Source organism: Carlito syrichta, unplaced genomic scaffold (genome assembly GCF_000164805.1).
Source record: "Carlito syrichta isolate Samal-C Ts95f unplaced genomic scaffold, Tarsius_syrichta-2.0.1 Scaffold309173, whole genome shotgun sequence".
Lineage (NCBI taxonomy): Eukaryota > Metazoa > Chordata > Mammalia > Primates > Tarsiidae > Carlito > Carlito syrichta.
Genome location: NW_007253269.1, coordinates 437,066 through 451,105, shown reverse-complemented (window position 1 = coordinate 451,105; position 14,040 = coordinate 437,066). Strand labels below are relative to the sequence as shown.

At 47.5% G+C, this 14,040-nt stretch overlaps 1 protein-coding gene across 2 annotated transcripts in view; it reads left to right on the top strand.

Annotated features, from left to right (window-relative positions):
- The window catches only part of OGDH (oxoglutarate dehydrogenase), a 32,446-nt gene that overhangs the window by 13,775 nt on the left and 4,631 nt on the right, over positions 1-14,040 (top strand). For both annotated transcript variants that reach the window (XM_008066874.1, XM_021717013.1), the window contains 10 exons: positions 3,419-3,598; positions 4,077-4,229; positions 5,773-5,875; positions 6,173-6,301; positions 6,648-6,798; positions 7,060-7,187; positions 7,311-7,489; positions 8,030-8,101; positions 8,794-8,922; positions 9,844-9,916. In XM_008066874.1, coding sequence (XP_008065065.1) covers positions 3,419-3,598; positions 4,077-4,229; positions 5,773-5,875; positions 6,173-6,301; positions 6,648-6,798; positions 7,060-7,187; positions 7,311-7,489; positions 8,030-8,101; positions 8,794-8,922; positions 9,844-9,916 — 1,297 coding nt within the window. The remainder of the gene's footprint in view (positions 1-3,418; positions 3,599-4,076; positions 4,230-5,772; positions 5,876-6,172; positions 6,302-6,647; positions 6,799-7,059; positions 7,188-7,310; positions 7,490-8,029; positions 8,102-8,793; positions 8,923-9,843; positions 9,917-14,040) is intronic.

Here is a 14,040-nt window from a genome sequence, read left to right as displayed (position 1 = left end):
TCTCAGCCTTCCAAGTAGCCAGAACTACAGGCGTGTGCTACCATACCCAGCTAATTTTTTATTTATTGTAGAGATGAGATCTCGCAAAGCTGTCCAGGCTGATCTTGATCCCAAAGACCCAGGCGATCCATTCGTCTCGGCCTCTCAAAGTGCTGGGATTAAGGCTGAGCCACCGAGCCCAACCAAGAATTATTTTTTCAATAAAGGAGTTCCAAAATGACAAATGAGAAAGTGTATATTAAACAATGTTAGTATTCTGTGTAAAAAATGCAATTCAGAAAATTTGTAAAGAATAGCTCAAAGTTTGAAAGGCCAGATATTAAAGTGGGAAAGAACATTATCCAATATGCATATAATATGGTAAAAAGCTACCATTTACTAAGTGCCTACTTTGTGCCAAACATCGTTAGGCATTTCATATGCATTAATTTGTAGTGTTGTTACCCATGCAGTGGTATTAGTCTCATTTTATAGACAAAATTGAGGAGCAGAGAGATTGAATAGCTTGCTTGAAGTAAATAAGAGTCAGCATTTAATCTGCTTTCCTTCAAAGAATGGTATTAGGGAGACTTGAAACAATACTAAGGAAAAAGAAAAGCCTAAAAACCAAACAATCCCCCTACTGAACTATTGTTTTGGGGTTTTTGGTTTTGGTTTTGGTTTTCTAATTTTTTTAATTGTGGGGAAAATGTACACAAAATTTACTGTCTTAACAGTTTTTAAGTATGCAGTTCAGTGATAGTAAATACATTCTTAATGTTGTCCATTTCTGGAAATTTTTCATCATCCCAAACAAATACTCCATACCCATTCAGCACTAACTCCCCATTTCCGGTCCACAGCCCCCGGCACCACCACTTGGCTTTCTGTCTCTATGATTTTGCCTACTCTAGGAACCTCATATAAGTAGAATTGTATAGTATTTGTCTTTTTATACTTGGCTTATTTCATTGAGCAGAGTTTCCTCAAATTCCATCCATGTTGCAGCATGGGTCAAGATTTCTTCCATTCCTGCATAATATTTCACTGTATAAACACTTTTTATCTCCTACTTCTAGGACTCTAGTGACAGGAATGTTAGGTCTTTTGTTGTAGTCCCTCAAGGCCCTGAGGCTCAGTTCATTTTTGCTTTTTTAGTCTGTTTTATCTTTGGTGTTCAGAATGGGACTTTTCTATTATTCTATGTTCTAATTCTTTTATCTCTCCCCTCCATGCTGCTGTAGAATACCTTCAATTGAGTTTATCTTCTCCCCCCAGTTCTTTTTAGTTTTTCTATTCTCAAATATTAATTTAGTTGTTTTTTTTTCTGTTTTTTTGTTTTTGAGTTGGAGTCTTACTCCATCACCCAGGCTAGAGTGCCATGGCCTGCTCACAGCCACCCCAGCGTTGACCCTCTGGGCTCAGGCGATCCCTCCCTCAGCCTTCCAAGTAGCCGGAATTTTAGGTACATGCTACCATGCCTGGCTAATTTTTCATTTATTGTAGAGACAGGTCTTGCCAAGTTGCCCAGGCTGGTCTCAAACCCGCAGGCTTAGGCAATCCACTCGCCTCGGCCTCCCAAAGTGCTGGGATCATAGGCTGAGCCACCGAGCCTGACCCTAGTTCTGTTTTTTTATATCTTCTATTTCTTTGCTGAGACTTTCTATTTCTGTATTTGTTTCAGCCATAATTCCTGTTAAAACCTATATAAGCATGTGTATAGTGCCATATTGTTAACCACTAATTGGAAACAACCTGAATGTCCATCAACAGTAGATAATAGATAATACAAATTGCATGAGGCTGAACACTACACTTTAGCTGTGGCAGAAATGTGTAATAAGAAAGAATCAGAAACAATATGGCAAAACTCTTCAGATTTATTCATGGTGGGTAATGGCCCAACATGTGAACAGTATAACATTATGATGCTTTATGTTTGAAATATTTCATAAAATAAACTTTAAATGCAAGCTATAAAATTATTAATAAATAATTAAATTATAGTACATCCAAGTGGCAAGGAGAGTTATGTTATGAAGCCCTTAAATTTTCTTTTCAAAGAAAAATGTTCATGATGTTAAATGAATAAAGTACAAAATTATAGAAATAATAAGGTCCCAAAATGTACTTATTTATTTATTTACATACAAAGGGGGACCCAGAAAAATCCAGAATTTATTTATTTATTCATTCATTCATTCGTTCATTCACTTTTTTATTTATTTTGAGTTGGAGTCTCACTCTGTTGCCCAGGCTGGAGGGCAGTGGCACGTTCACAGTCACCACAGCCTTGACCTGCTGGGCTCAGGCAACCCTTCCGCCTCAGCCTTCCAAGTAGCTGGAACTACAGGCATGTGCCACCATGCCCAGCTAATTTTTCTTGATTTATTGTAGAGATGAGGTCTTGTCAAGTTGCCCAGGCTAGTCTGCTCGAACCCGTGGGCTCAGGCAGTCCTCTCGCCTTGGCCTCCCAAAGTGCTGGGATTATAGGTGTGAAAACTGTGCCCTAGAATTTACATGTGTAAACCTCAGTCACCTTCAAAGTACTCTGTTTGATGCAATATACCTATCAAGATGCTTTTTCTTTTTTTTTTTTTTTGAATTGGCGTCTCACTCTGTCACCCAGACTGAAGTGCAGTGGCCGCTCCCGGCCACCACAGCCTCGACCTGCCGGGCTCCAGTGATCCTTCCGCTCAGCCTTCCAAGTAGCTGGAACTACAGGCGTGTGCTACCACGCCCGGCTCATTTTTGATTTATTGTAGAGATGAGGTCTCGCCTGCCCAGGTGGGTCTCGAACCACTTGAACCAAGCCCAGCTCAAGATGCTTTTTCTACTGCTCAGTTTTTGAACTCATGTATTTTGATGCCTTTTAGTGCTTCTGTCTTTTTTTTGTTTCACCTCTTCCACATAGGCAGAATGTTTCCCTTCAAGGACTTTTTTCTTCAGGGAAACCAAAAAAAGGCACTTGGGGTAAGATCGGGTGAACAGGGAGGGTGGGGCACAGTGCTCATGCCATTTTTAGTCAAAAAGTGCTGGACACTCCACGCAGTGTAGGCAGGTATGTTGTCATGGTGGAAGAACCAAGCACCTGTTTGCCACAACTCAGGGCATTTCTGCTGCAAATTGTGTCACAGCCTTCTCAAAACTTCCAGATAAAAACTTTAGTTGACTGATCTGGAGGAACAAATTCTGAGTGTACTACAAGGGGCCCATCCTCCAAAAGATAATTCCAGTTTTTTTGGGTCCCCTTCTTATATATATGTGTAAAAAGAAAATAATCTGGAAAGGAATGTACTTAAGAAATGTAAACAGAAATGTTTGGGGTACTTTCTCAGAGAAGCCAAGTGGCAGGCGCAGGCCATACCCGACCTTTTCCACTGCCCTCCCTGTACTGCCATGCCAGGTGCCCTCTTGCCAGGCTGTGTGTTCCTTGCAGATTGGCTTCACCACAGACCCACGGATGGCCCGGTCCTCCCCGTACCCCACCGACGTGGCTCGCGTGGTGAACGCCCCCATCTTTCACGTGAACTCTGATGACCCTGAGGCTGTCATGTACGTGTGCAAGGTAGCAGCCGAGTGGAGGAGCACCTTCCACAAGGACGTAGTTGTCGATTTGGTGAGTGACTCCAGGGACAATGTGTCCGGGACAGAGCATCTGGCCCTCCCCTCTTGTCTTCGGCAGGTCCCAAGGACAGGAACTTGTCTTGATAAGTCACCTCAGGGCTGTCTACTGCGGGGCCTAGTGTGGGTTTCTTTTAGCTTTGGTGTGTTCAGGCCTATGAGGAAATGATCCCCAGGCAGGAGCTGTGGTGGTGAAGAGGGCCACTCCTGAGCTCATCTAGGGCTGTCATGGGACTGCTTTGTGAATAAAGAGTTTGTATTCACACATCACTTTCACTGTATCTCGTTTAATAGTCAAAGCAACTCTACTGTGTGAAGGAGAGATAGAGACAGGATTCTAATTCTAGAGAAGGTAAACTGAGGCAGAGCAGGCATGAGGCATCACTTGGGGGAATGAAGCAAGTGCCCCAACAGCACACCTTCCTGCCGGGACAACTATCGCCTCTGACATCTTCTCTCGCTGCCCTGACCAGGTGTGTTACCGGCGCAACGGCCACAACGAGATGGATGAGCCCATGTTCACACAGCCCCTCATGTACAAGCAGATCCGCAAGCAGAAGCCTGTGCTGCAGAAGTATGCTGAGCTGCTGGTGTCGCAGGGCGTGGTCAACCAGCCCGAGTATGAGGTGCGTCTCTGCAGTTCTATCCCAGCTGTCCTTCCTAGAGCTGAGAGGACTAGAAAAGGTTGGCCACAGGGCCGGGTCTTGCTTTCGCAGCGTTATGAGGACCCAAATGGAAGCAAGTGAAATATTCGCAGTAACAGCATGTCATTGTGTAACCTTTTGGAGGATCTGGACCACTGAGATGCTTTGTAAAGGAGTTGGACCTTATGTAGTGTTTTGAGGAGGAGAAAGACGTGTTTTAGAGATGAGGTAATGGCAGCCCACTCAGATTTCATACATTGTGCAAGGGTGAGAGGTAGATGGTGGGTCCAGTTCAGTGAATGGACTGGTAAATGCTGGTTGTTTGTGAGTGGGAAACCCCAAGCAGGTGCTCCAAGAGGGAGAGGGGAGTGGGTGGACATAAGGAACTGGGTCTGAAGCACAAGAACAGGAAAGACCCAGATCTGGACAACTGCTGGAGATGGAGCTTGGGGCCCAGTTGTCCTCGGGACTGTGCTAGGAACTGTGAGAACCAAACTAGTTCTTAAGAAAGAATATGGTGGGGGGCAGGGTGTCAGATACCATGTAGCATCTCCACCCACCGGAAGTGGAAAAGAAGCTGTTAAGAGTGAGAAGAGTAAAATATTGTAGACTTCGACTTCTTACAAATCTTAGAAGTGCTGTGTGGCCGGGCTGGATGGCTTATACCTGTAATCCCAGCACTTTGGGAGGCCGAGTTGGGAGGATCCCTTAAGCCCAGGAGTTCACAACCAACTTGGGCATCATGATGAGACCTCGTTTTCACACAAAAAAATAATTAGACCAGATTCAATAGCTCATGCATATAATCCTAGCACTTTGGGAGGCTGAGGCAAAAGGATTGCCTGAGCCCAGGGATTCAAGGGCAACTTGGTGAGACCTTGTCTCTACAATAAATTAAAAAATTAGCTGGACATTGTGGCGCATGCCTGTAATTTCAGCTACTTGGAAGGCTGAGGCAGAAGGATTGCCTGAGCCCAGCAGGTTGAGGCTGCGGTAGCTGTGATCATGCCACTGCACTCCAACCTGGACAACAGAGTGAGACTCTGAATTTTAAAAAATTAAAAATTAAAAAAAAATGAGCTGGGTATGGTGGCACATACCTATAGTCCCAGCTACTTGGGAGGCTGAAGCAGGAGGATCACCTGACTCCAGGAGGTCAAGGCTATGGTGAGCTATGATCATGCCACAGCACTTCAGCCTGGGCAACAGAGTGAGCCTCTGTCTTAAAAAAAGAAAGAGAAGAGAGAGAAAGGGAAGGAAGGGAGGGAAGGGGAGGGGAGGGCTTTGCGTGGTGGGGAGAAATAAGACTGGGGGCTGATGGAGCTTGAGATGTTTGTACTCAGTGCAGGGGTGCCAGTGAGTATGCACAGTAGTTCCCAGGAGCTGTGGGTGGCCATGCATGGTGCTTGTACCAGGGATGTCATTGAGGGTCCATAGTGGTTATCCAGAAAGTGCAGGAGTGCCAGTGGCATGCACCGTGTTGTGCCCTGTGCCAGTGACTGCCATGTTGGACCCAACCCTCCAGGAGGAAATCTCCAAGTATGACAAGATCTGTGAGGAAGCTTTTGCCAGATCCAAAGATGAGAAGATCTTGCACATCAAGCACTGGCTTGACTCTCCATGGCCTGGTAAGTGAGGAAACAATGCCATAAATAAACCCATTTGTGCACCTGACGTAACCGTGAATCTTCTCCCCAGAACTCATGCTCCCTGCTTTGTCCCCACAACACACAACTGTATGCACTATTGCAGCAAAGCCCCTTGTGGACCCTGGACTCCGACCTCTGGATTAGTACTTTCTGGGGACCACAGTCTGGGCTGCGCTATCTCTCACTCTGGTTCTCCCCACAGCCACATGTTGGCCACAGTTTTGTCCCTGCAAAAGTGGGGTAGGTGCTATGCCTCAGTTGTCCTTCCCTTCCTAGGCTTCTTCACCCTGGACGGGCAGCCCCGGAGCATGTCCTGCCCTTCCACGGGTCTGACAGAGGATATTCTGACACACATTGGAAACGTGGCCAGCTCCGTGCCCGTGGAGAACTTTACCATTCATGGAGGTAACAAGCTCTGTGCTGACCTGTGAAAATACTGGGGCCCAGGCCAGTGGCAACAACTCTCTAGGACTGGCTTTGACCCCCATCACGTATCCCGCAGATGCTCCCTCCCTGCCTTGCTAAAGGCCTGTGGGGTGGTTGGGTCGGGCTGCCTCTCACCCAATGCCCTCATCATGGTCCTGTGCTTGCCCAGTAGTTAAGGAAAAACAGGTCACAGTGTTTCCAGCAAATTAGGAACACAGAAGCTACGGGTGAAGAAGGCACTGCTCTTCCCATTGGCGCGCTGAGAAGTGGAAGGCCACCTGCAGGCCTGGGCCTGCAGTAGTTGGTGAGACCTGTGTCTCTGCAGGGCTGAGCCGGATCTTGAAAACTCGTGGGGAAATGGTGAAGAACCGAACTGTGGACTGGGCTCTTGCAGAGTACATGGCATTCGGCTCGCTCCTGAAGGAGGGTATCCACATCCGGCTGAGCGGCCAGGACGTGGAGCGGGGCACATTCAGGTAGCATTCAGGGCAGCTGTGTTTGCCCTTCAGAGTAGGAAATGACAAGGGAGGGACTCTGGCATGTATTTTCCAGAAGACAGTTACTGAGTTCCATTTGTCCCAGCCTAAAAGCCCCCATCCCTGGTTTGCTGGTGCTTCTGTTAAGAACTGGGCAGTCCAGGTCACAGTGTGTGGGATCAGTGGCGCTTTGTGTGCGTTTCGGCTCATAAGCTTGTCAGGTCAGAACTCTTGGTTATTTGCTCTGTTGTCCTGCTTCAGCCACCGCCACCATGTGCTCCATGACCAGAATGTGGACAAGAGAACCTGTATCCCCATGAACCACCTTTGGCCCAATCAGGCCCCCTACACTGTGTGCAACAGTTCACTGTCTGAGTATGGTGTGCTTGGTGAGTGCCCAGAGCCCGTGCCACCAGGTGCCCCTCCCCAGCGGCCCCCCTCGCCCACCTAGTCACCCTTACTTGCCGGCTGGTGTCCTGGACATGGTTTTCTCCTTCCTTCATCCTTTGTAGGCTTTGAGTTGGGCTTCGCCATGGCCAGTCCTAACGCCCTGGTCCTCTGGGAAGCACAGTTTGGTGACTTCCACAACACGGCCCAGTGCATCATCGACCAGTTCATCTGCCCAGGACAAGCCAAATGGGTGCGGCAGAACGGCATCGTGCTGCTGCTGCCCCATGGCATGGAGGGCATGGTGAGCCCTTGGCCCTTCCCCACCAGACTTAGGTCTTGGGAAGGGCCCACTAAGGATCCCAACCCCAAAGACTGGCACGAGAGCCAGCAGCTCACATATCCTTTTGAGGGCTCTGCCAGTGCTTGCCACCTGTCTTAGCTGGGAATGTCACTTTGGAAGGCCAGAATGGCCCATCTGGATGCAGCCAGCATGCCCTGTCCCTTCCCTATTCTGGGTGAGAAACTGGTGGTCCTCGTGGTCGACTGCCTAGATGCACAGGTGTCCACAGGACACTCGCCACCTGCTGCCAGCAGTTCAGCCTGCTCGGCTGCCTCACACCCCCTAACACCCTGTTTGGGGCTGTCCCATCTCACAGGTGTGACATACTTTTAAAACTCAGGTATGGAAATATGCCGGTTGCTTTGCTGGTGGGAGGGGGAAGAAATTGAACCCTGCCACAGGAAAAAGATAACAAGAAATGAGCAGGCTGGTTAAGGAAGAAGAACAGCAGATATCGGCATGCGAGGGCTCCCAAACTATAATTTGTATGTCTGGTTCCAGGGTCCAGAACATTCCTCCGCCCGCCCAGAGCGGTTTTTGCAGATGTGCAATGATGACCCCGATGTCCTGCCGGTGAGTAGAACAGGCCCTGCCAAGCCGGCTGCCCTCGGGGCATCTGGCAGGGATCCTGGGGAGGAACATTTCATCTGGACGTCCAGAGGTGTTAGGCAGACCTTGGCTCTGTGCCTTCCTCTCTCTTGGGAGCTCAAGCGGGTAGATAAGCATGCCCCATGCCTGCCAGTCTCCCTGAGATGAGAGCCTCCTTAAAGCACAGAAGACAGTGCAGAGGCTCCTTCCATTTGCTTCCCACTGTTGCTGAAAGCACAGGATCACCTGTTTGAGCACCTCAGTGTGAACTCCTGGTGAGATGCTGCCTGGACTCCAATTCAGACAAACACTTAAGAGGAGAAAACTTTGGGGTGATTTTAATGAAACTTTAAGAACTCAGAACTATTAGGAGTCAGTTTCTAAGGAAGATTAGAAGTGATTTTAGGTAGACCAGTGTCTCTTGAAGTAGTTATCTGTTTCACACTAGGTAGTAGCTTTCAGAGAAACAGGAGGGAGTAAGTGAGCCTGAGACTCTCCTCCATGGTGTGAGGCTGGCTGGCTGAGCCTGCTGAACTTGCTCTCGTTAGTGTCCGCCCCGCCACCAAGTGAGTCAGGCAGTGAGGGTGGGGCTGTGGTGCCTCCTGAGGCCCCTCTGCCCCTAGATGCCCAGAACGCTCAGTGCTGCCGCCTGGCCTCTGGCCGCTTCCTTGCTGCAGGACCTTACGGAAGCCAACTTCGATATCAATCAGCTCTATGACTGCAACTGGGTTGTTGTCAACTGCTCCAGCCCTGGCAACTTCTTCCATGTGCTACGACGCCAGATCCTGCTGCCCTTCCGGAAGCCGGTCAGTGGGGGGGACTTCCATGCTCAAACTAGGCCTGACCCTGCTCTGTTGGGGCAGGAAAAGGCTACTCTGAGCGCCTCTTGCTTGGGGGTGGCCAGGTGGCACCTGTAAGGGGAGTGTGGATACCTTGTGGCATCAGGGAGCTCCTCCCACTGCTGCCACCAGGGAACTGCATGTACTTTTTCCCGAGCTGGGCCCCTGCATGCTGCTGAACACCACATGCAGAGTGGTGAGACACAGCTGCAGGCCACAGCCCAGTGGAGACAATGGACGTTTGACTAGGTGGTCATAGGGGGTATGCTGAGCTCTAGAAGAGAGGTGAGCCCTTGCAGGACCAAGGGAGTGGAAGAAGCAGAGCCCAGGAGGGGCCCCCGAACTGAGGGTTGAAGTAGAAGTTGGGTGGAGGATAAGTAGGAGTGCTCTAGAAGGAAGAAGTGTCCAGGAAAGGTCCAGTGCCCTGCTGCCCCAGGACACTGCAGGGGTGGGGGTGCAGGGCTGAGGCTCACAGCTCTGTGTACCCCAGCAGCCCGAGGGCCCACAGGACAGGACAGCCTTCATGCTACTTGGTGCTGAGCCTTGTCACAGCCTCAGATGAGCTGTGGGTGCATTTGCCCTGGACTGCCAAGGAGAGGCTCAGGGCTCTTCCCTGGGTACAGGGAGGTGGAGGGTGGGGTACCAGGGCTCAGTGCAAGCTGGGATGGGCTCTGCAGGGAGTGGACATCTGGCTGAGGGGAAATGAAGAGCAGAGATCCCGGTCATCTTTTCCTTTTTTCCTCCTCTGCCTCTTCTGACTTGAGGCTCCTGTTGAGAGAGCTGGGATGGCGGGTCATCATGTTGCGTGGCTTGGACAGTTCCGTGCTTTAGACCTTCCTTCTGAACTCTTTAGAACCTGGTCCATCATGAGCCTGTTCTGTATTTCAGTTAATTATCTTCACTCCCAAATCTCTGCTGCGCCACCCTGAGGCCAGAACCAGCTTTGACGAGATGCTTCCAGGTGGGTGTGAGGAAGATGGGCGTTTCCTTGGGAATGGTAGGACTGGGGCTTCTTTGCATCTGATCTGTGGGGCTTGCAGGGCTGATATTTGAGAATCTCACTGGCTCTTGCCACATTTTTGTTGTGGGGCAAAGACCTTGTGATACCAGATGTGGAAAGTTGCGGCTTACATGCAAGTTGGTCAAATGACATGTCTCACATGCAGCATAGGGGCTGCTGCCTGTCACCTGCACATGCCCCTGGGACTGTGTTAAGTGAGTGTGAGATTGCCTGTGGTCTCCTCCAGCAGGTGAGCTAAGAGGCTCAGCCCCAGGCAAGTCCTTAGGGACAGAGGAAAAGACACTGAAGATTAGAACCTGCCAAGTATCATGCCAGCTGCACTTGTGTGAACCAAGGCCTGTAGCACTGAGATTTCCACATGGACAGTGGAGCTCTGATGGCTTTTTTAACCACCTGCACTTCCCCTGGGCTCATGGGGCCAGAACGTCCTCATCCTCACAGCCGCCAAGCCCCCTTTAGTCTTTTGTCAAAGACAAAAAAAAGCCGGGCTCGGTGGCTCAGCCGGTAATCCCGTGCTTTGGGAGGCTGAGGTGAGTGGATTACCTGAGCCCGTGGGTTTGAGACCCACCTGGGCAACTTGGCGAGACCTCATCTCTACAAAATAAATCAAAAAATCAGCTGGGCACAGTAGCACACGCCTGTAGTTGCAGCTACTTGGAAGGCTGAGGTGGAAGGATCGCCGGAGCCCAGCAGGTCGAGGCTGCGGTGGCCGGGAGCGTGCCACTGCACTCCAGTCTGGGCGACAGAGTGAAACTCCAACTCAAAAAAAAACCTTGTTTGGTTTTTTCCCCCAGGTTTTTTTTTATTGTGGTCAAATATACAACATAAAATTTACCATATTACCATTTTAAGTGTACAGTTCAGTGCATTAAGTATATTCACATTGTTGTGCAACCATCACCATCATCCAGAACTCTTTTCATCTTGAAAAACTGAAAATCAGCTGGGCACAGTAGCTCATGCCTATAATCCCAGCACTTTGGGAGGTGGAGGCGAGAGGATTACCTGAGATGGATAATATTCCATTATATGTATTTTGCTTGTTCATTCATCTGTCAATGGGCACTTAGTTGCTTCCATGTTTTAGCTTGTGAATGATGCTGCTATGAATATGGGTTTACAAATGTCTCGAGTTCTTGCTTTCATTTCTTTTGGGTTTATACCCAGAAATGGAATTGCTGGACCATATGGTAATGCTATTTTTTATTTTTTGAGGAACTGTCTAACTTGTCCACAGCAGCTGTACCATTTTACATCCCACCAACAGTGCACAAGCATTCCAACAACTATGTATCCTCATCATTACTTACTAGTTTCTGGGTTTTTTGGATAGTAGCTATCTTTATCTTTTTTTTTTTTGAGTTTTAGTCTCACTCCATCACCCAGACTGGAGTGCAGTGGCACGCTCCTGGCCACCGTAGCCTCGACCTGCTGGACTCCAGAGATCCTTCCGCCTCAGCTTTCCAAGTAGCCAGAATTACAGGCACTGCTACCATGCCTGGCTAATTTTTTTTTTTTTTTTTTTAATTGTAGAGATGAGGTCTCGCCAAGTTGCCCAGGTAGGTGTCGAACCCATGGGCTCAAACAATCCACTCACCTCAGCCTCCCAAAGTGCTGGGATTACAGGCTGAGCCACCGAGCTCAGCTGGATAGTAGCTATCTTAATGGATATAAAACTATATTTCATTGTGGTTTTGATTTACATTTCTCTAATAATTAGATGTTGAACATCTTTTCATGTGCTCATCGGCCAGTTGTGTATCTTCTTTGGAGACTATCTGTTCAGATCCTTTGCCCATTTCTGAATCTGGTTTTTTGTTGTTGTTTAAGAGACCAGGTTCTCACTCTATCACCCAGTCTGGAGTATATTGGTGTTATAATAGTTCACTATAGCCTCAGACTCCTGGGCTCAAGGAATTCTCCCACCTCAGCCTCCCAAGTAGTTGGGACTACAGGTTCACGACCTGCACCCAACTTGTTTTTTTTTTTTTTTTTTGGTAGAGATGGGGTCTCACTTTGTTGTCCAGGCTTGTTTGTTTTTTTGTTGCTGAGTCTTAAGAGTTCTCCGTATATTCTGGATATAAGTCCCTTATTAGTTATATGACTTGCAAATATTCTCCCATTCTCTGGATTGCCTTTTTATTCTTTTGTCAATGTCCTTTGATGTAAAGAAGTTTCTAACTTTCATGAAGTCCAGTTTGTCTATTTTTCTTTAGTTGCCCAGGACTTTGGTGTCTCATCTAAGAAATCATTGCCAAATGCATGATGGTGAAACTTCTCCCTGTGTTTTCTTCTTAGAGTTTTAAAGTTTAGCTCATGTTTAGGTCTTTGAACCATTTTGCATTAATTTTTGTATCTACTGTTAGATAAGAGGTCCAAATGTCATCCTTGTGCATGTGGATATCCAATTTCCCCAGCACTGTTTGCCAGAAAGACTTAGCCTTTCCCCGCTGAATGGTCTTGGCACCCTTATCGAAAATCATTTGACCAAATATATGAGGGTTTATATCTGGACTTTTTATTTTGTTCCATTGGTCTATATGGCTGTCCTTATGCCATTACCACACTGATTTTTTGGTTTCTTTTTGAGTTGGGGGGTCTCACTCTGTTGCCCACTGGAGCACAGTGGCACAATCAGCTCACTGCAGCCTGGCTGAGTAGGTGAGACTTCAAGCATGCACCACCATGCTTGGCAAATTTTTTAATTTTTTGTAGAGATGAGGACTTGCTATGTTACCTAGGCTGGTCTCAAACTTCTTGGCACAAGCAGTCTTCCTGCCTTAGCCTCCCAAAGTAGTAAGATTATAGGCATGAACCACTGTGCCCAACCTCCACACTGTTTTAATTACTGCAGCTTTGTAGTAAGTTTTGAAATCAGAAAGTGTGATTCCTTGAACTTTGTTTTGCTTTTTCAAAATTCTTTTGGTTATTTGGCTTCCCTTGTGTTTCTATATATTAATTTTAGAATAGACTGTTCTATTTCTGCAGAAAACATCATTGGGATTTTTATAGGGATTGCATCGAATCTGTAGATCGCTTTGGGTAATTTTGACATCCTAACACATTCGCAACTGGCAAATTTTTCACTTTCCTAATACTGATTGTGGGTGAAAATTTAAAAAATCTGAAGCTGGTTGTGGCAAACTTCTGTCATTAAGCACAAGTGAAATGGTCTTTTCTAAATTGTCACCGTTTTCACAATACAGCTGAAAGTTGCAGGCATATCCAGTATTTGTCTCATACACCTTTCAGACTAGCATTCTGTACTTTGTATTTTTATTCAGATTATAAACCAAATATATACTATTCAGAAACAGAATTTGCAAAGATATAAATTCACATTAGCGGTAGCCAGGAACAGAATTTGGTTTTTGTTGTTGTTTGTTTTTTGTTGTTGTTATTGTTGTTTTGAGTTGGAGTCCCACTCTGTCACCCAGACTGGAGTGCAGTGACCACTCCCAACCACCGCAGCCTCGACCTGCTGGGCTCCGGCGATCCTTCCGCCTCAGCCTTCCAAGTAACTGGAAGTACAGGCGTGCACTACCACGCCCGGCTAATTTTTTGATTTATTGTACAGATGAGGTCTCGCCAAGTTGCCCAGGCAGGTCTCGAAGCCGCGAGCTCAGGCAATCCACTCACTTCAGCCTCCCAAAGCGCGGGATTACAGGCTGAGCCACCGAGATCAGCGAGGAACAGAATTTGGAATGACATAAATTTACATCAGTGGCCGCGAATGAGTTAATAATGAGTTTTGTAATCCATGAATACGGGATATGTTTACATTTATTTCTGTCTTCTTTCAGCAGTTTATCATTGCAAGTCTTTCCCCTCCTTGATTGACATCTTAAGTGTTTTATTCTTTTTGATGCTATTATAAATGGAATTGTTTTCTCAATTTTTTCTTATTGTTCATTGTTTTTTTTTGAGTTAGAATCTCACTCTGTCGCCCAGACTGGAGTGCAGTGGCTGTTCCCAGCCACCGCAACCTCGACCTGCTGGGCTCTGGCGATCCTTCTGCCTCAGCCTTCCAAGTAGCCGGAATTACAGGCGTGCGCTACCACGCC